The 22,129-nt window shown below is 37.4% G+C and overlaps 1 protein-coding gene across 4 annotated transcripts in view; it reads right to left on the bottom strand.

The window, feature by feature from the left end:
• Positions 1-1,246: 1,246 nt before the first annotated feature.
• The window catches only part of LOC101560485 (zinc finger protein 287), a 210,923-nt gene continuing 190,040 nt past the window's right edge, over positions 1,247-22,129 (bottom strand). Inside the window, exons 1-6 of one of the 4 annotated variants that reach the window (XM_004634855.3) lie at positions 18,170-18,430; positions 16,560-17,158; positions 15,509-15,606; positions 13,462-13,588; positions 12,937-13,023; positions 1,247-4,359 (exon numbers count right to left, since the gene is read on the bottom strand). In XM_004634855.3, the coding sequence (XP_004634912.1) occupies positions 2,789-4,359; positions 12,937-13,023; positions 13,462-13,588; positions 15,509-15,606; positions 16,560-16,962 (2,286 nt within the window). In that variant the 5' untranslated portion in view covers positions 16,963-17,158; positions 18,170-18,430 and the 3' untranslated portion in view covers positions 1,247-2,788. Of the gene's footprint in view, positions 4,360-12,936; positions 13,024-13,461; positions 13,589-15,508; positions 15,607-16,559; positions 17,159-18,169; positions 18,431-22,129 lie in introns of those variants that run through there. The other 3 variants (XM_023719339.1, XM_023719340.1, XM_023719338.1) reach the window with 3 other exon arrangements.

Consider the following 22,129-nt stretch of genomic DNA (forward strand, 5'->3'; position numbering starts at 1 on the left):
TAAAAGTTATAATCACAAAAATGGAATTTTTGTTCCTTATATACATTAACTGTATTATATGCAGCCCAAGACAAATTTCTTGTTGCCCAGTAGAGCCCATGCAAGTCAAGGTCTAACTTGTCTGGGAGATGAAAAAGATGTAAGTATGTGTGAAAACTGACTGAATCAACAAGAGAAATTCAAATATTGACTAGGGATTTAGATAGTGTTTTAGGGAAGGACTATTCATTTTCTTTCAACTATTGTGGTTATGTAAATGACTGAGATGTATTTAGAAGTGAAATATCATGTCTGTAGCTATTTTCTATGGCAAAATGTTAATTTTTAAGTTCAGTGATGGGTACAGTTCATTATTTTAAAACTTCTATACATATTTTACAACTTTCCTAATTAAAAATTGGGGAAAATAAAGACTATTCGCTAAAAGAAATGTTGAGTTACTCATGGTTCAGACAATTCTACAAATGGGGAGAAAAACACACAAAACCCTAGTATTGTGAACTATTGTTCTATTATTTTATAAGGGCATTAGTTACCTCTGTGTATCAATGGAAGACTTTATAAATGCACTATTTACATAAAACATACAAAGGCAGAAAATATGGAGCAATGCAAAGAAAGATGATACATACTGTAACACTCCAAACATTCATTCCAAAGGAGAAAAGTATTGTGTGAGATGAAGTAACACCAGAAAAAATTGTAACTTAAATACAACTGTTATTTTTTTAACAATCATGGGATTAAGAATAATTTAAGTATTTTGCAACCTGCATTTTGTGGATGATACAATGAAATCAAGGTTAACTAATGTCAACAAAAGGGAAAGCAGCAATTTCTTCAAGAAAATACTCTTGAAGCTTGAAGATGCTGGCACCCTTGCCTAACATCACGTTTGCAGTATGTTTATATAAACAGTAATGTCTAAGTCAAACTATATGGTCAATACATGCTCACAGATATTTAAGGTAGCAGAATTTATCAGTTTATCCCATTTAGCTCAGGAAAATTTTTTCATGTACAGATGTCCCGTGATTTCTGATTTTCCATGTTTAGGTATTCCTACTACTTGGTAAGTAATCAATAGTTGTAAAACATTTGTTTTAAATATGCACATTGTTTTTACCAATTTTGACTCCATGCCATTTGGTTCAACATTTACTTAACTCTAATTTACATATTCATTAATGAATTCAACCAAGATATACTGATCACGTGTAATGAGCAAAACACTGGAGAAACAATATGAGCAAAATGGAATTGTAGTCTTATATTCTGAGAGTGAAAAACTATGAATATTAGATACAACAGCATTTTTAAACCTATTTCTGCCAGTTTTCCATTTATATAGTTTAGGACCCACAAATTTTAACAATTACTCTATCAGCGACAGTTTCTGTACAATGCTTTTTCCAATAGAAAAGTTTTTTTCTGACACATTGAGTCACCTCTATTTTACTTTCATATATGGAGTACCAGGTTTCTAATTATTCCTTTAAAATCAATCATTTCACTTTTTCTTATAATTAGGCTAAATTTTACATTTATCACTCTTACTTTCTTCCGTATACTAAGTCCAGTTGTATTTATCCACTGTTTTATCCCTTTCTTCACTTGCTTTTCTCTTTGATTTTTCCCTGGCCAACTCTCTACAGTGAACTCAAATCCATTTGCCATTTCTTACTCTCTCACATTATTTAGATAGCTGCCTTCATTACTTCCTGACTTAGGTTACAGGGTTATATGTGGCACCCATCTTATCAAGTTTATGCTTATTTCATAGCAAAACACTTAAAATCATGTTTTTACTTCTGCACTATTAAAAAATCAACCTTTCTTTTACTTAAATCAGTTGCAATTTTCAGCATTGTAACAAGCGTTGAAAGGATTCAATCAGGAAATCTGGGATCTGAAAGCACAGTAGGCATTCAAGAAATGTGTTTCAGTGGAAGAAGTGAATTTCTTGCAGTTAAGAGACACAAAGAACTTTAAGTTATGAATTTAGATATCTGGTGGAAAAAATAGGAACTGTAAGCTTCTTTCCTTCAGGATGATTTTGAAAGTCAAGACCTAGTGAAACTAAGGCTTACCTATTTCAAATATTAATTTATGTTTGAATTTTGCCTCCTTAAGTCTGTACACATGCCTAAGGGTTATATACACTAGTTTCTCTGTCTCAGCATCATCTTTCATTAAACTTATTTTAATATTTCAGTATTTGAGGGAAAGTATAGTTAAACAATGGTCACAGAAATCTTTAATATACTTTCAACTTTTTTTCTCAAACCTACTACTGGTTTCATATGGCAGTAATGGCATACAAGAGGGTGAAAGGGAAACCTTTAAGGCTGCAAAGCTGTGAAGAAAGAAAGGCCTGAAAATAGTTTTTTCTTTTGTATAATCCCAGGATTACTGTCTAGTGTGAAATCTCTATTTGTGGGACACTGTCCCACATTACATTCATAAGGCCTCTAAAAAAGTACTTGAAATACCTTGAGAGTTGAAGAGTTAATTTTTTGAGTATCATTTCCCAGGGTTTCTTTCTAGAATGAATTAAACTGATATCAAATAAAGATTTAAGAAGTCCACGAAGTTTTCTTTTTACATTTCACATTATTTTAACAACTATATCCATATCATTAATTCTGATACTTCTGCTGAGTGATATGTAATATATATTGCACTTCTTAGGATATCTTCTGAATAATGTTTTAACACACAGAGCATACAAAATAAAATTTAAGTGACCAAATTGAAAAACCTAAACCAAGTCTCCAATATCCATCCACTAATTACGATGTCTGACACCTGTATGAACTCTCTGATGCTGAATAAGATTTGTACTTTGAGTGAAGGATTTTCCACATATTCGACATGCATAGGGTTTCTCTCCTGTGTGAATTCTCTGGTGCTGAATAAGGCATGTTCTCTGGCTAAAATCTTTGTCACATTCATTACATTTATATGGTCTCTCTCCTGTATGAGTTCTCTGATGTTGATTAAGTGATGAGGAATAAATAAAAGCTTTCCCACATTCATTGCATTTATAGGGTTTCTCTCCAGTATGAATCCTTTGATGTTGAGTAAGATTTGCACCTTGTCTATATGCTTTGCCACATATATTACACTTAAAGGGTTTTTCTCCATTATGAATCCTCTGGTGTTGAGTTAGGTGCACACTCTGGCTGAATGCTTTCCCACACACATTACATTTATATGGTTTTTCTCCAGTATGTGTTCTATGATGCTGAGTAAGGTTTGCACTCTGGCTGAAGGCTTTCCCACATATATTACATATGTAGGATTTCTCTCCAGTGTGAGTAGTCTGATGTTGAATAAGAGTGGAAGAATGAGCAAAGGCCTTTCCACACTCATTACATTTGTAACACTTTTCTCCAGAATGAATTCTCTGATGTCGAATAAGATACGTGCTCTGACTAAACACTTTCCAACACTCATTGCATTTATATGGTTTCTTTCCAGTATGTATTTTTTGATGCTGAAGAAGGTGTGTACTCTGACTAAATGTTTTCCCACATTCATTGCATATATAAGGTTTTTCTCCAGTATGAATTCTCTGATGTATAGTAAGGTGTGCTCGCTGACTAAAGTCTTTTCCACAATCATTACATTTATAAGGTTTTTCTCCAGTATGAATTCTCTGATGTATAGTAAGGTGTGCTCGCTGACTAAAGTCTTTTCCACAATCATTACATTTATAAGGTTTTTCTCCAGTATGAATTCTCTGATGTATAGTAAGGTGTGCACGTTGGCTGAAGGCTTTACCACATTGGTGGCATTCATATGGTTTTTCTCCAGTATGCATTCTCTGATGTGCAATGAGGGATGAAATATGCCTAAATGCTTTCCCACATTCTTCACATTCATAAGATTTTTCTTTGGCATGGCTACTTTGGTGCTTCAGGAGGGATGGGTATTTCCTAAATTTTTTTCCACACACATTACATTTATAAGGCTTATCTCCAGGAAGTATTTTCCTATATACAGTACCATATGAGAAATTATTGAAGACAGGCTTGTCTTCACTATATGTATAAGTTTTATTATCGGATTGGGTATTAAACTGTCCAGTTAGGTTTAAATGCTTTTCAAAATCATTTCTATATATGTCATATTTACTAAGATATTCTTCTGTAGGATCATCTTCTTGTGAAAAGATAGACTTCAAACTGAAATCTCTTTCATTCATGGACATTTTCCTGAAGGTATCTGTTGCTTGCCTCTCTAATCCATCATCATAGTCATATAGATCTTCCAACTTGATAGTTTGTGTTCCATCCTGTTTGAATTTAGGAATATTCTCTATTGGAATATATGCTTGGGCTTCAGTTTTACACTCTGAAATTTAAAAAACAAAAGAATAAAGAAGTCTTCCTTTGAAGATGACAAAATAGTAAATATGAATGAAATACTTAAAGACTATAGCTCTGACAACCTCAGATGTCCTTAAAGCTAAGGAAAAAATAATGAGGGATGAAAATAAGAGACTAAATACTCTATGTACTTTATTTTTTGCAGTACTGGGGAATCATCCTCAGGACCTCGCACTTGCCAGGCAGGCACTTATGCCACAGAGATACCTCCCCGGCTGTGAGACTAATAATTGAAAATAGAGGCAGGGCAAATAGCTCAGTGGATTAAAGTGCCTGCTGAGGCAGACGCAGCAGCCAGGGTTTGATCCTTGGCCTGTCATGCCAGCCCTGCCCACAAGGTGTGCTGAGATGGCAATTGAGACTGGATGTGGTGGCACACGCCTGTAATCCCAGCTCTTGGGAGACTGAAAACAGGAGGATCACTACAAGGCTGATCTACATAGTGAGACCCTGTAGGCCCTGTACTAAAATACAAAATAAAGAAAAAAAGAAAGAAAGAAAGAAAGAAAGAAAGAAAGAAAGAAAATAGAAAGCTCTTCTTTAGCATGGGTATAGTATAAAGAAAATAGCTGAGGTTGAGTGACAGTACTGAAAACAAAAAACAGAAGATAAGACTATGTGGGATAATTTGTGATTATTTCAGAGGAATTTATACAGTGATCTCATAAAGTAAATACAATGACTTTTATCACTTTTTCTAATCTACCCTTCACAATTCTACATAAAATTCCTAAAGCAATCTCATGGAGGACATTCTATACTAAAGTATCTAAAATAAATCTCTTATAGCCTAAAGCAGTTGTTCTCAAAGTAAGCATCCAGACTGAAATATAAGCATCAATATCACCTGAAAATATTAAAAGTTTTGGGGGTCCCATCTAGCCATACTGAGTGAGAAATTTTGGCAGTGGGGCTGAGTAATTTCTTTTATTATGTAGCTTTGCTACACACTAGAGTTGGAAACCTGGTAGTTTAAAGGATAAAAGTTAGAGAAAAAGAGTGCTGGGGTACATGTGTAGCTCAGTGGGACACCACTTGTCTAGGATATGTCAGGTTTACTGGTTGATCCCCAGTTCTTCAAAAGCAAGAATGAGAAGAAAAAAATTTCAGGTATCTTTACTTGGCATTCAATCTCAAAAGAATCAGTTTTTCTATTTAACTGTATTTTCTACATTATATATTTAGCTTAAAGTGTGATGTTATGCACTACTTCCATTGAGTTTATAGCTGCCATGCTAATTCCAGATTCTAGTGTCCTCTTCTGATACCTTTTCCATCTGTTAGGAGAGATGTTTATAACTTACTCATGCTTACCTTTATGTTCTCACTTATAATCTAAAATATAGGGTAGGTTGAATCATATATGAAATTATCTTTTTTATAGGCGCAAATAAATGAATATCTGCAATTTTAGGATGGTTCAACCTAACACAATGTTGTGCCTAGGATAGAACTTGGCATTACATCATTTTTTCATAATTGTTGTGTGTTATATTGCAACTTCAATATAAACTCTAGAAATAGCTTATGTTTCTCTTAAATTTCCTTCATAAATTGGCTGAAGACTGTGGATATGGTAGTCACTAAACTGAACTAGTAAAATAAAAAAACAATAACTTGTAAAAAAGTGACCTCAATGAAAGTGTACATGTACACACACACAACAAAATACAAAAACAAAACCACAAAATCCTTGTTGTAAGGCAGTCAGGTTGATGGCTATTACGTTATGTTACAATAGTTTTGTAATCATAGGGGAAGCATATAACTTGTAGGTATTAAGAATTATATAACAAAAAAATAAATAAATTAAAAAAAAGAATTATATAACATATACATAACAAAAGAAACTACCAATGGTGTGAAAAGACAACCGATGAAATAATATCTAGAATATACCACAAACTCCAAAAATTCAGACCCTTCAATTTTTTTTTTTTTTTAAATTTTATTTATTTATGTGTGTGTGTGTGTGTGTGTGTGGCCAGCTCAGCCCACCAGGGGGCGGGGCTGGCTGGCATGTGGTGCTGGGGGATTGAACCGCAGTCCCTGTGCTTTGCTAAACTTGTTCTAAGTAGGTGCTTTAGACCACTGAGCCATCTCACCAGCCCCAGACCCTTCAAATTTATTATTATTACTATTATTTTTTTCCGGAACTGGAGATTGAACTCAGGCCCTTGCACTTGCCAGGGAAGTGCTTATTCCACTGAGCCATCTCCCTAGCCCCCTTCAAATTTAAAGACCCAATCTAAAAATGGGCATCTGAAATGAACACATCTCTTAGATGAAGAACTACAAACATCAAATAAATATATATTAGTATGGTGATCCAACAAAAAACTAAAACTAGAGGTTCTACTTGATCTTGCTAAGCCCTCTTTTTGGTATAATCCTAAAAGTTAAAAGCATCATACCATAGAAATATGTAAACATACATATTTATATTAGCACAATTTGGAATAGCTAAACCTTGTAAAAAGCCTTGATGATCATCACTGGATATATGGATAAAGAAATGTCCTTTTTATATTTAGTTGAGTACTACTCTGCTATAAAGAAGGATAAATGACATGTTTTTGGGTAAATGGATGCACCCTGAGTTGATATTTCTAAGTGAAATAAATTGGACACAGATGTGTCCAAACAGTATTATACTGTTTCTCTTGTGTAAGAAACTGAAAGTGTAAATAGAGCAAAATGGGTGTCATATATTGGGAGGTAGAAAGAAAATGTTCAAAAAGTTCAAATGGGAAAGTGAACAAGAGAAGGTGGAGGGAAGGGGAGTGGGGAGAAGGAATAGAGAAGAAAGAATAGAAAGAAAAAATGAAAACAAAATTTTTATAAACAAGGAGGGGAAGAGGAATAAGGGTTGAAAGGAAAGGTGGGAAATGGGGAAAAAAGAGGAATGAAGAGCTTGCACAGCTGGAAGTTTGCTATGAGGAATGTGATCACTAATAAAAGTGCAGCAACAAATTACAAACAATGGTATATGTAATAACATCAAATACATAATTTATAATGTAGACAAAATGGTACTGAATATGTTCACAAAAGTGTCATATAGCAGAGATGAGGCTTTTGGAAAGATCATGGGAATGCTGTATTCAACACTGGATTTATCCACTGGTGAGTTCAGTGTCATGAGAGTTCTACTGGGGGTGAGACCTGGTTGGAGGACTTAGGTTATTGGCAGCATGGCCTGGCAGGACATATTTTCCATCCCAGCTCTTCCCTCTTCTCTCTGCTTCCTGGCAACCATGAAATAAACAGCCTTCCTCTATTCAGACCTTTCCACCATCCCATTTCTGCACTGGATGCATTCAACCATGGACTAAAACTTCTATAACTGTGAGTTAAAATAATCTTGTCTTCCTTTAAATTGTGGGTTCCTGGAATTTTGTCCCAGTGAGGAGGAAAATTACTAAGACAGCATAGTTCAGAAACTTTCCAAAATGCAGTCCAAAGTATAATTGCTTTATCAACATAACCATTTAACAGGATACTATAGTCATTGCAAGTGATAGTGAGGGACTGGTTAGTACAGGGGATAATGGGATATTGGTAACTGGTAAAAATAATTAGGTAGGTCTAGGCAATTGATTTGAAAAGGTGTGCAGGACATGTTGTTAGGTGAAAGAATACAAATACATAACAGAAAATCCCACCTGTATAATGAGATACTATATGACAGACACACACACACACACACACACACACACACACACACACACACGCAGAATGTTTTAACAATGACCCAGGGGAGGGAGACATATGTGTTTTCTTGTTCTGCTTGAATTTAAAAACTATTTTTATTCAAATACAAAACTCAGATGAGATCAGAAAGTGTTTAGAAATAATGTTAAATAAAAAAGTAGTATCATAACCAGCATGAAGACACATTAAACGAAATGGAAAAATAAGACACAGGTTTTCTTTTCAAATTTTTAGTAAATTATCTATATTACTTTTTCTGCTATTCAGTACTAAAACTGTAATTATTTTACTTTAAAAAAAAATGTATTTGGTATAGGGTTTTACTATGCAGCTCAGACTTGTAGTGATCCTCCCGTTTTCAGCCTCCCCAGCACTGGGATTACAGGCATACACCACCACACCCAGTCTTGGAGGCAGGCTCAGAACACCTGGGGGCAGGGCCAGTGTGGCATGTGGTGCTGGGGATCAAACCTTAGTCCCGGAGCTTGCCTAAGCAGGTGCTTAGTCCAATGAGCTATCTCGCTGGCTCTATTTTACTTTTATAGAAGAAAATTTACAAGTCCACTTTCTTAAACCAGTATTTGTTACCCACCTCAAAAGAACATGAGAATGTGACTGGATTAAACAAGTAGGGATATATATATATATATATATATATATATGAGTTGTAACAAATGCTCAGTTTAATTTCTGTATAATCAGAGTCAGTCTAAATGCACCTCAAACAGTTTTGTTTTACAGTGCTAAGGAGGAAACTCAGAGCCTTGGGCATGTTAGAAAACTATGCTATCACTGAGCCTCATACCTAAACCTATAGTTAAAATTAATGAGCTTAAAGCAACAAGTCTGAATGACGACTATGAATAAACTTCAAAACTCAAAGGTGTACAAAATAATTTGCTTTTCTTAGTCTTTGTGTTCTCTTGAGAGAGCAAAATCTCTTATAACATACAAACTGGCCCTCCTCAGTCAGTTTCCTAAATTTTGTTCTCTAGATGGTCTATAAACTCATGCTGTGAGGTGAAGTTCACGTGATTTCAGATTGGATGCATCTTTCAGAAGGCTATCCCAACTCTAGTATAGGATTATTTTCATTACACTACATATCTTTTCTCAGTGTTTATAATGTGCTACATTAATTCTTCAAAGAAGTGTCAAAGATGTGTCATGCTGCCACAAAAGACTACGTATTTTAGAAAAGAACTAGCTCCTCAAGTAGTATGACCCTAATAATACCTAATGACCAAAGTAAACATTTTTTTTAACCTTTAGTACTGGGGATTAAACCTAGAGTCTTACAAATGGTAGGCAACTTACTCTACCCTTGAGTGAAAGCTATAGTATTTTATTTTGAGACAAGATTTAGCTAAGTTGTCTCGGCTGGTTTAAAACTTGGAATCCTCCTATCCCACAGTAGCTGATTACAGGTGTGTGCTACTGCATCCAGACTCAAGTTAATTTTTTAAAAAGGGACGAGCAATTTACTCCAAGGCAAAATAGATATTCTGTCATCATTTAATTCACTGTTAATTTTGTGTTCTAATATCAACATTAGTAGATTTGCAAGAAACAAATGTTCCAAAATAAATATTTGCCATCAATAAAAAAGGTATGGGAAAGCAGATGCAAATAAATAGAGTTCTCTTTTGTGTACAAAAGGAAATATAAGAATATATTAATAATTCATTGCTGTAAAAAAAAAGGTAGTACAAAAACAAATGAATATGATTATCTTATAGAGTTGATGTGAATCAGGTAAAAGGAATGGAAGTGTATACCTTTTCGTATAGTTCTGATTTCTAACCATGTTAACATTTTAGCATATTAAAAATTGTAAAATACAAAAGAATAATCCCTCCACCCCAGGAAAACAATATCTTTAGTAGGATATATTCTAAGGGCCAAAAGAACTTTAAAGAAATCTTGAAAATGTTTAGATAGTTTGTTATTGGTAGTGGTAGTGATATAACTCTGAAGCTATTTCTGTAACATGAAAATAAGTGAATACAAATAAGTAAATACAATGATATTGGGAGCAACTAGGTTATTTATTATATAAGAAAGGTAACTGTAATGGTTGATACACTGTGTCAACTTGAGAGGGTTAGAAGCTTAACCAAGTGACTCTTTAGTTCTACATCTTAGGGTGTACAGGACATGCTCTAGAGCAGCTGTTTATGCCTTAAGGATGTTGTCATGGTTGACTCATCATGTCAATTCAAGAGAATTTAGAAACTTAACTAAGAGACTAAGCAGAGGGCCAGCGTTCTCATTTTTGTAAACACCATCAGCCTGTGCAAAAGGGGGGCATGGAGATGGTGTGAGTGCTACACCTCTTCCTTGGTAGGTAGTCTGCTTACACTATCAGGGAAGAAAAGCTTGCTCTCTCTTTGTTTTTTCTGCCTTCTGCTGCCATGAACTGTTGCCCCTGTACCATGCCACCGCCTTGGAACCAGCCAATTATAAGCTGAAACCTCCAAAACCTGTGAGCTAAATAAACCTTTCCTTTCTTAATTTTGAGCATCAGGTATTTTGTCTCAGCAATGAGAAAAGTAACTAAGCTAGTGACACAATGGAATATGAGAATATATAATGGAATACCCTTTTTGTTTTGAATTTGATTTACAGTTATCAGTATGAACTCATGATATCCACCTAGCAATTTTTTAAAAAAAATTCTTTTTGGCAGGGGGCAGGGGGAGGAGTTGAGGGTCTATTACGATACCCAGCTGGCCTTGAATTTACGATCCTCCTGCCTTAGCTTCCTGAGTAGCTGGGATTACAGGTGCATGCCAATTCATGACTTTTAAAGAAAAAAAACTACACTCACACACATATCTGTCTTTTTAATTTCCAAGCTGTAGTTACTGAACAGCTCTGGAAGCAATGATAGTCACAGGAGTGAGCAGAATCTCTGCTTAGATCTTGGTTTCTAATATTCTCCATTAAAATGAGATGGATTTTTTTTTTTTTTTTGCTGGCTCAGGATGCCTTAAGGGTAGGTCTGGTAAGGCCTGAGGATCTGGGGATTGAACCACAGAATCCTGAGCCTGAGTGCTTCGCTTAAGCAACTGAGCTAATGGGCAGGTCCCTTCTCCATTAAAAAGAACCAGGTTTTCTTAAAGAAATTCTAGGTCTAAGGTAAGTACAAATGAGCCTAAAGAATAATTTCTTGTGACAGAAAGCAAGATGTTCAAAGATACATGGGTCATGTCAACAGGATGCTCAGCTTTGTTTGAAGGACGCCTATTCCCCAAATTTGGGATACATGAATATTAAAACAAAAAAAATAAACAGCTTTTTCCTACTAGGATTAATGGACTAATACATACTCATAACATTTGGAAGTTTTAAAAAATTTCATTATTTCATAGTAGTTCACACAGATAAAAAAAGATAGGATAAGCCCAGCTATTCTTTATAGACACCATTAGAAAGTTACCATTTTGCAACCAGCAATATAACTAGGGAAGGATCATCAATAGGTTCCAAAATCTTAAGTAAGAAGTTAGTAAAGAACAGATCAAGGGGCTGGAGAGATAGCTCAGTGGCGTAAGTGCCTGCCTGGCAAGCTCAAGGTCCTGAGTTCAATCCCTAGTATCAAAAGGGGGGGGAAAAAAAAAGAACAGAACAGTAATATGGCCTCACAGATTACTCACTAAAAATGTACATTTAAAATGGAGAGATCTTGTAGATTCCACCTTAATAAAACTGAGCTAACTGATGATGAGACAAATTGACATTATTTGCCTCCTGTGTAAATGTATGGAAAAGTAACATCGCTTTTGAAATATCCTTGGAATAACATGTAATCTAAATCTGATCATGAGGAAACAGGCATATCTAGATTGTGGGTAATTCTAAACAAACAAAGAAACTAAAACCAAAAAATTGATCTGAATCTTTAAAAAAAAATCAGTATCATAAAAGATTTAAATCAGTATCATGAAGGAGTTAAAAAAGGCTGGAGGACAGTAGAGTTCTATGTTAAAAAGGACTAATGATGTTAGATAAGTAAGTGTAACATGTGGTTCCTGACAAAGTCTCCTTGACTGAGGAGAAAAATAACTATAAACACTATTTTTTAGATAGCTGAGGTACATGTTCAATAAACTATTGCGTGAATGTTAAATATGTGGACTAACAATGGTGTGGTTATGTAGGAGAATGTTCATGTTCTTAGGAGATATTTAGGGAAGATATGTTATTACTAATTTTCAAATAGTTTAGAGTAAAAACATATCCTTGTGTAGTGATAAAGCAAAATAGCTAAATAATGATTATTAAGATTCTGGATGAAAAGTACTATATATAGTTGCTCAATGTACTATGCTCCCAACATTTCTCTGGGCTTCAAGTCTTTAAAAGCAAAGTTGTTCAGGAGGAGAAAAGAAATAAACGGGATACTCAGAACAGCTATCAATAAAGATGGTTCAATAAATTCAGACAGTGTAATATGTTGTAGACATTAAAAAAAGAAATGAGCAAAACTCTTTACACACTCATTTGGAACATTTTGAAGATACATATTTTCAGTAAAATCAATAAAACATTTTCCATAATATGCATATTTACATTGAAAAATGGAGAAAACACTTAAATATTTTTATGTGCAAAACCCACAAAAAAACAGAGCCAGTTTGGGTGGTGCATGACTGTAATTTGGGAGCTCTCTTCCTCAAGGTGGCCTCTGTAGGGAAGTTATGGCATGCAGTACAAAGTTCTTGATGGGCTATGAGGTCTTTGCAAACAGTGATTTGGCCATATTTTAAAAATATAGCTCAAAAGACTTAGGATACAACTCCGAAGGGTAAAGATGTTCTCTCACCTTCACTAGGGCCTTCTAAAATTTCTTTTATCACCATCCATGGTTCTTCCAATGTGGGAATCACAGTTGGTCTGTACACAGTCAGTCCTGTTCAAGAGGAATATAATGCATTTTATCCCGAAGATAAACAGCTGTGCAAATTTTCATTATCCAAATTAACCGACTTCTTAGACCTTTATAGAAAAATAATAGTTCTTGGACATGATCTAAGAGAACTGGGTCTCATCCTTTCAGCGTTAGGATAAAAATTTCCTGCTACCAAGAAGGTATATGTGTCGGAGATCTCAGGGGGCAGAATTCTTCCCACACAGCAACAGAAAACACGCAAGGCAATCTGTAGCACTGTAAAGCTATACATCATGATTTTCAATCGTCTTTCACTGAGAACATTTTTGTGCCTGAAAGAGAACACTCATCTTTACACCTTATTTTTAGGTAAACAGTTCAGAGCTTAAGTCATTGTTAACAACTAGGGGGAGAAAGATATTCTAGTATTCTGGGAAGAGGAGTATAGATGATACCTACCTAGAGAAACCATGTTCCAATAGTTTTGTAATGTCACAGTCTTGTACAGTTCCTTCTGTACAGGACGCATTAGCTCCCAGTCCTCTTGAGTAATGTCCACAGCCACATCTTTGAATGTCATTGATTCCTAAAATATCAAGTATAACCTAACTTGGTTCAAGAACTATGGGAAAGAGGACAGTAGTAACAAGAGGCATGCATGAAGTGATGGCGGGGCTCACAGAATCTTAGGCTTTAGGAAGTTAGAAATATGCATGACTCCACAGTATCTCTTAATGACCTTAAAGGAAAGTTTAAAAATAAAACAGAATTTGTTCCCAGTTGGTACTAGAACAGACACTAGTAGCTTTATTTTAAAGGAGAAATGGGATGGTAATGTAGTTAGATGATAGGGTGCTTGTTTCACATGCTTATAGCCCTAAGTTTGATCCCCAGCATCATAAAAAGGAAAAAAAAAGTGGAAGGGTTTGAAAATTTAAAAGATGATAGAGTTCTACTTTATTAGATGATAGTTTTTGTCTTTCAAGATTTGCCATAAGAATTCAATGTTTTAATTGAAAAAATTTACATGCTTAATAATGAAATGAAGAATAATTCTTTCAGTCTCTTTTTTTTCTCTCTAATGCTAAGGATTGGACCCAGGACCTCATGTGCTCTACCGTTGAGCTACATTCCCCAACCCTCTTTTACTCTTATTAAAAACAATCCTAGAATCAACAAACACATTGTTAACTGCAGCACTTTTAGATGGACTTCACAATTTGGTAAGCTTAGTGGCCCTTCTTTGGTTTCTCTGTTAAAAACAAATTCTTGATTTCTTTTTTTGGAGGGGCAGTACTGGGTTCTGAAATCAGGGCCTTCACATTGAGCTACATTTCTCGCTCTTCCTATTTTTTATTTTATTTTTTTTAATGTGTTAGGCCAAGTTTAAGACACTTTATTTCTGAATAATGTGTTGTAAAGACATTGCCAAAACAATGTACCTATGTTTTATTTTGGGAAAAGTTTTAAGTTGCTCAGATTAGACTTGATCTTGGATCCTCCTGCTGCAGCTTCTGAGTAGCTGAAATTATAGCACCATCACACTCAGCTCTTCATTATTCTTTTTCTGGGGTGTGGGGGTTAATGGGAATTGAACTCAGGACCTTGTGTTTGCCATGCAGGTGCGGTGCTGGTGAGCTGTATCCTTGGCTCTTGATTATTCTTATGTGTTCATTTTTTCATATAATTTTTGGTCACTTAAAAAAAATCCTTTTAGTGCTATCATGGCTTTCTTCATGATACCCCAGCTCGCTTTCACCAGGGTATCCTTTTTATCTTGCTTTTTCCTCTTTTACTTGGCCCAAGCTTGCTCTGAAGAGCCAGTTTCTCTCCACTCTTCATTTTTACTTTTCCCCCTGCTTTTTGAAACAACAAAAATAATCCTTTGGAATATTAAAACCACACTTTAATTTTAGAGAGAAGTGGCTGGGCATGGTGGTGTGCACTTGAGTAAGTTAGTGAGACTGTTTAAAACTAAAAGGATAGGGATATAGGTCAGTAGTAGAGAACTTGCCTAGCATGTTCTAGCATGAGTCCTGGGGTCAGTCTTTAGTGAAAAACAAAAACAAAAGACTTATGATCAAAAAGTATATCATGTAATGTGTGACCATTAATTACTTGGTCATAAGGAAAAATAATACTAATGATTATTTACTGCTCACTTACTGTAATTTGAGCTAATATTAAGCCTCAATATTTAATCCTTACAATCTAAGAGGTTAACAGTAGTTAAGCATCTTGTTTCAAGCTAGATTCAGTGATGAATCAAGAACCAAAACCATCTGGCTATGAACATAAATGACTTGCCTCTTGCTAATTTCATGGTATATCAAAGGAAGACAGTAGAAGCACATTTCCCTAATAGGCCTTGGTAAATAAGGAGAAAAGAGGAGGCTTAGGTCCTAGATAGGGCTTTTTGCATAGTAGTTACAGGGAGAAGACAGAAAATATCCTTATTTATATTCAGAAGATACTTTAAATATAACAAAAAGAAACTCAAACTCACTTCAGTTACCAAGTCATTAAGCCACTCTGCCTGAAAAGTATATTTTTCTCTGGCGTCTTCCTCTGGAGTTTTTTGGGAAAGGGCAGAGTTCTGAGGAGCTAGGAAAAAGAAAAGACTGTGATATTAGTTGTATTTATATAGCTTAGGAAGCCCTTCACCAAATACATCCTTCACTATTTACATTCCTAACTGAGAAGTCAAAAGAAAACCAGCACTCATATATGAGAGTCAGAGGGAAAGGCCAATGACTTGTTCTAAGACATCAATACAGACTGCAAAAATACATGTAGTATGGGACTTTTAAGTATAAGTAGAAAATCCACAATTTTCTACTCATTGAGATCAGTTTTCTCAGGTGTCCCTTTTGTTAATAAGGGAATATTCTTTGGACACTTTGTCTTTTGGAAGCATGTTATTTGCACTGGTCAATTTTTCCATTGATGGGACCAAAAGACCTGATACTTACAACTTGGAGGAGAGGCTTAATTTAGCTCATGGTTTCAGAGGATTCAGTCCATGCTTGGATGGCTCCAAAGTGACAACCATGATGAAGGGCATGGTTGACCAAAGCCACTCCTACCTCACAGTGGCCAGGAAGCAAAGCAAGGGAAGAGTGCCAGAGAGGAATGCACCAGGAACCAGATACAGTACTCAAGCTCACACCTCTGCAACCCACTCTGAGATACTCAGAAGTGTACTTTACTTCCTCATTGGGTAGCTAGAGACCAAGCTGACAATCTAGCTTAACTGTCGTACTATAAAACCCAATTCTCAAAGCAAATGATTAGAATGGTGCAAGTACATTTCCTGAGGGTCCATACAAATTAATTTGGTTGGGTCTAGCCATTCTTTTATGAAATTTTTCCTCTGGGTTTCATTAGTATTTGGTCCCAAGCAATATAGAAGGGGTTTACCAGGATGAAGCTTACGCTAAGACTATTCTCACTGACTCATTGACCTGTTCTTTCTGTGAAGATATTACTCTCAGAAGTGCCAGTTGTCTCCTCTAACCACCCAGGGGTTCTTCTCTTATCTGGTTTACAATTCTCACCTTCCTCTTCTAGAATCCGAGTCAATTCTTCCACCAGAGTCACCACTTCTTCTGTGGTCTCTGGATACTGGGACTTTACCCATGTCCTAACCTCTCCTGGAAGGATGGTTAGGAATTGCTCTAGCACCAACAGCTCCAGGATCTGTTCCTTTGAGTGAATCTCAGGTCTCAGCCACTTAAGGCAGAGCTCTCGGAGTTTACTCAATGCCTTTCGAGGACCAGCCATGTCTGGGTAAGGAAAATTCCTAAAATTCTGTCGACAGGTCTCAGTATCACGCAGGAGTCTTGGAGTAAGAGTTTGTTTTTCAAAATTGTGGGGTCCACTTTGGGCCTTGTCTGACTTCCACATTAGGTTTATTTGGGAGCGTGAAGAATTGTTCATTCTCTTTCTTGAGGCTAACATTGCTATAGTTAGGACAGTCAATCTGGCAATAGTTTTTATTTCTCCAGTAATGAGCCAACTGCTTGAAGTGTCATTCTATAGCCACAAAAACATGATATCAAGAGCTGCTGCAGCTGAAGGCAGAGCAGGATGAAGCCACTGTGCAGTTATCAGTTACAAATTTTGAGCCCAGAACTTGGGAGGGATGAGTGAGACTCTGAAACACAGGAATGGGCCACAACGTCAAGAAATCTTGGTGTACTCTACATATACACACAGAAACATTATTCCCCAGTGTACACAAACACACATTGGTTTTATCTTGGCCTTGCACTCCTGTATCCTTGGACTTGTGAGAGAATTGCAATCTTCTTGGGGGTGTGTGTGTGTACGTGTGTGTGTGTGTGTGTGTGTGTGTGTGTGTGGAGAGGAGGTGGAGCTACCATAAAAAGGTGGAGGTAAAATAAAGAATCATTAGCAAAACAATTAACTTGTAGCTTGCTGAAAGAAACAAACATTTTTGCAACAAAAAATATTTCACTATTTTAGTCAGTGATGTCACAGAAGCTGTAATGTCTGAAATGGTTCTCAGCAAGAATAAGAATTTCTTCTTAATAAAGAGCCCAACGTTCCCAAGAGAACTGTGAGGGGGAAAAAGGGGGAGTCATTCATTGGCTTTGTATGTTATTGCGGGCTTATTGTAGCTTTTCACTATCATCAGGGTAGGAAGACAAGCCGGTTGGACTGGAAAGCTGTTGAAGAGGTGTGCCTGGCAGCTATTTCAGTGCTTCTACAGGAGACAGTTCCTTTATATCTGAAACCAGGATTCCGGAAGTAAACCTCTGAAGTAGTTGGACATGGAGGAGTCCCCAGACCCACCTGTCCCCAGTGCCAGCTCTCAGCCCCCAGCCCAGTTCAATCAACAGTAGTGCCACCAAAGCCAAGTGTTTATAGGGCCCTGCAGAGGGCCACCACACCACCACGGCCCGGACCGGCCTGGCTTGGTGTCGCCTGCCCTTCCAGGCTGTTCCCTCTTCCTTCTCTAGCTGGAGGGGCCGGGGGCAGCGGGGGAGTTGGGGACCCCACGACGCACAACGCTGGAGCCTGGCCCCTACAGCCGCTTGCACTCCATCTCTGCACCCCTGCAGAAAGCAAGAGCCGGCCCCGGTGAGCACAGGCTTGGGCTCCAGCCTGACCGCGCGGACACTCGCGCCAGGGACGTCATTACCTGTCGCTGGGACCCGGCCGCCGCGCAGTCTGAACAGCTCAAGAGGCCATGGGCAACAATGGCGGCGGCGTCACTGGCGCCTGCGTGGCGGACTCAGTCCTGCGCTGCGGAGGGGCCTCTGGCGCCGCCACTCCCCTTCCCCCGAAAGCACAACGCGGACTCGGACAAGAGCCGTAAGTCCCAGTCCGGTCCCGAGTAGCCCGGCTCGGAACCGAGAACCTCGGCTTTCCTGCGACCTCGCCTCACCCCCACTGCGCATGTGCGCCAGGAGAACGCTGCGTGCCTGCAGAGCCAATCAGAATCCGAGCTCGGGTCTACCCCTCCACAGCCCCTGGCCCTGGACCTGTGTCCATAGCAACCGCCTCCACCCATCACTTTGACTGCTTAGTAACCTGAAGGTTTTGAAAGGAAAATTAAAGTTTCTTAGGGCAAAGACAGGCCTGATGGAGGAGGACTTGAAGGTCCAGGAGAAACCAAGTACTAGAGGAGCGCTTCTGGGGGTCTGTGTCAATTACTCATCAAAAACTGCATTCTAGCGTTTCTAAGGAAGGGTGAATATGGAAGATGTGGGTTTAAAGGAAGGAAAACCTAGTGTTGTTTTGGGATTTATTTTGCATAAACACTTAAAGATTCTTGAATTCCTTAAGAACTTGAGACTCTCAGACTGGGAACACATCCACACACATCATGTTATTTATGAGTTACAAAACAACAAAAGAATTGAAAAATGAAAAGATACAAAAGCACATTTGAAGTATTCCTGTTATCTACTGCTTTGTTTAAAAACAAAACAAAACAAAACAAAACAAGACAAAATGGCTCCAGCCTAACATGCTGCGAGTTCAGGCCAACCTAGGCTACATGGTGAGTTCGAAATCAGCCTGGATTGCTTAGAAAGACCTTGCTTCAGAAAACAAAAAGACAATGACAACCACAATGACGACAACAACAACATCCCCACTTCAAAACGTTAGTGGGTTTAAAGGATAACCACTTTATTATGTTCCAGGATTCTCTGGGAGACAAATTTTAAAAGAGAGGTTGGAGGGGAGGTGTTTCTTCTTTGTCCAGTTGTATCTGAAGCCTGAGCTGAAATGACTTAAGGCTGGCAGGGTCTATTTCCAAGATGACTTTTTCACTCCCACATCTAGTGCTTTGGATGAGATGGCTTAAAGATGAATTCAGCTTGGATTGGACCAGAGTGCTTAAATGTGATCTCTGTGACATAAAAGATTCAGGTGGTTGGGATTATTATGCAGGACTTCTGGGCCTCAGAGTGAGTGCTACAGTGACCAAAGAAGGCTTAGTGTTGCAGTGGAATGGGCCAATAACAGTCCTGGTTCTTGTGTACAAGGAGGAATGAGTTGCCAAGTGTGCATCCAGTAGTAAGTAGTTAGCAGCTACATTTATTAAAGATCATGTAAAGTTGTGTTCAGGGCAAGTCTGTGCCACAATAAGGCACAGAAAGAGAGAGATGCCTGGGTGACTAAACACACACACACACACACACACACACACACACACACACACACAAAACAAAACACTATACACAGGTCAAAGCACAAAAAAGCAACAGCAACAAAAAGGCACTGTCCAATCAGGCTTTTGCAGTTTAAAGGCCAGGAAGTTAGGCTTCAGATCCTGCCCACTGAAGTTCTAGGTGTGATTGACAGGGTGCTGAGTAATCTTAGGGGCTCTCAATACATGTTTGTCCCAGAATTTACTCTGATACTCATTATAATTATGTAATACATATTTATGAACATGTTGAGATCTGAGCTTTTGTAGTTTTATTTTTACCTCCTTGTAGGGTACTATTTAACATTCAATAGAGGAAAGAGGGTGACTTCCTCAGCTCCATGTGCTAGTAGGCCAGTTATGCAGATTGGAAGTAATCTAGCACTAATTTTGTCATACTCTTGATCAAAACACTCATAAGCCTTCAAAGAATCAAATGGATGTAGACTTCATGGGGAAAGAGGGTCAAAATATCTTAAAATCATCACACCGTGGCAACATTAACAAAAAAAGTTGAGGAATGTTATGGTCTTTTGATGTGCCTACTTTACTAAGTTACCATCCTGCTATTCAAGTAAATAATCTTTGTATTGCTGTTATATGTGTGTTTTGTAGATAAATTAAAGTTTATAAGCTCAGTTGAACTAAGCATAGGAAATAATCCTAGATAATTTGAATAGAACTGATTCAACGTGTTTAAAGTTCATGCAAATGGAATGAGGCTTCCTTGATGATCTGTGTTCAGCATCTTCTAGTTTGCCCTTCCTGATGGGCTGTCCTCTGGACTTTGAACTTGCCTTGTTAGCCCCCTCAATTGATTGTTTTGTTTTTGTTTTTTTTTTGCTCCGAATGCCTTCAGGGCAGGTTTGGCTGGCTTGCGTTATGGGGATCGAACCGCATCAACCTGAGCCTCACTGCTTTGTTGAAGCAGCCACTTAAAGAACTGAGCTAAGGGGGCAGGCCCCTTACCCCCCTCAATTGAGTAAGCCAATTCGCAGCAATAAATTTCTTGGATAACCTACTTTTCTGTTCTCTGATTGAATCCTGATTAGTACTGGTAATAACCCTAGTACCTGACAAATAAATGAGTTCAATATCAAAAGGGAATAAATACAAATGTTGCATATCTGTGAAGGGAAAATTTTACACAGAAGATGTAGCCATCATAAACAATATATTCCTGACAATAAGGTCTCAAAATATACTAAACAATAACTGATATAATTTGTTATGGTTTGTATATAGGTGTCCCCTTAAAGCCTCATGCGGTCATGGGTGGCTTCTGGAGTTTGTGATAGACTATTGTGGGTGAGGATGCTGTACTTGCCCTGGGGTAGGTAATTTGCATTACAATGTAAGAAGGGGTGAGAGGCTAGCTAACTGTTGCCACTCCCTTTGCTCTCTGCTCTTTGTTGCCACCTTGAAAGGTTGCTCTCTGCCATGTGTTGCTCTGCCTTGGAGCCAGCTGAGTATGGACTGAAACCTCTAGTAACTGTGAGCTAAATCAACCTTTCCTACCTTCATTTTGAGTGTCAGGTATTTGTCCCAGCAATGAGAGAAGTGCAACTGAGACAGAATTACAAGGAGCAAAACACAAAGAACTCAAATTCAAGTTTTAATACACCCTACAGTGCACACTGTGTACAGTCAGTTCACCTATGGGAGCTGAGATATCCATTTTTCTAGCTTCCAAGGTATATGGTTTCAGATTACACACAGATATATACTTCAAAGATAAATGGAGATGCCTCTTATAAGTTGCACCCCCACCCAAAGAGAGAAATTCAAATAGCTAATCCCCTTGCTTCAATTTATAACTTCTCAAATGGCCCATCTTGGCTTAACAGTTACCCAAGGGATCAAATGAAGTCTCTGTTACCATCACACTATACTTCAATTTAATATTCTGCCTGTTCCTTATCTCACTCCTGAATAGTCTTTTTTTAATTAGTAAAAAATACATGTTTGCCCCAGAATTTACTCTGATACTACCCAATAATTCCTTAATGTGTAATTTTCCATCTTACACTGTTTTTAGGGAATCTGCCCTACAACAGTTGAACCACCAGTGATCCTAGGAAAGCAAACTCTGCACTGGAATTTTCAGCCAGATGACCTTCCAGATTGCTGGCAGTAAGGACCCCATCACTGGTGATTGGTGGAAGCCATAGCACATATAAGGCTGTAACAACGCAATCATTAAAAATGTCACTGATGTAAAACAGTGGGATATTGATGGAAAGAATGCAAGGGAAGAGCCTATATCAAGTCTTTTTGTATGGTACTGGAACTCAAACCCAGAGCCTATACACTGAGATACATCTTAGCTCCATTAAGTTTTTTTTCTGTTTTAAAATTAATTTTATTGAGAAACAAATAGCAAAGAAATAGTTTCAAAACTGATTAGTAGGACAGTTTTAATAATTAATACATTGCATATTA

This window comes from Octodon degus, unplaced genomic scaffold (genome assembly GCF_000260255.1).
Source record: "Octodon degus isolate 3935 unplaced genomic scaffold, OctDeg1.0 scaffold00067, whole genome shotgun sequence".
Lineage (NCBI taxonomy): Eukaryota > Metazoa > Chordata > Mammalia > Rodentia > Octodontidae > Octodon > Octodon degus.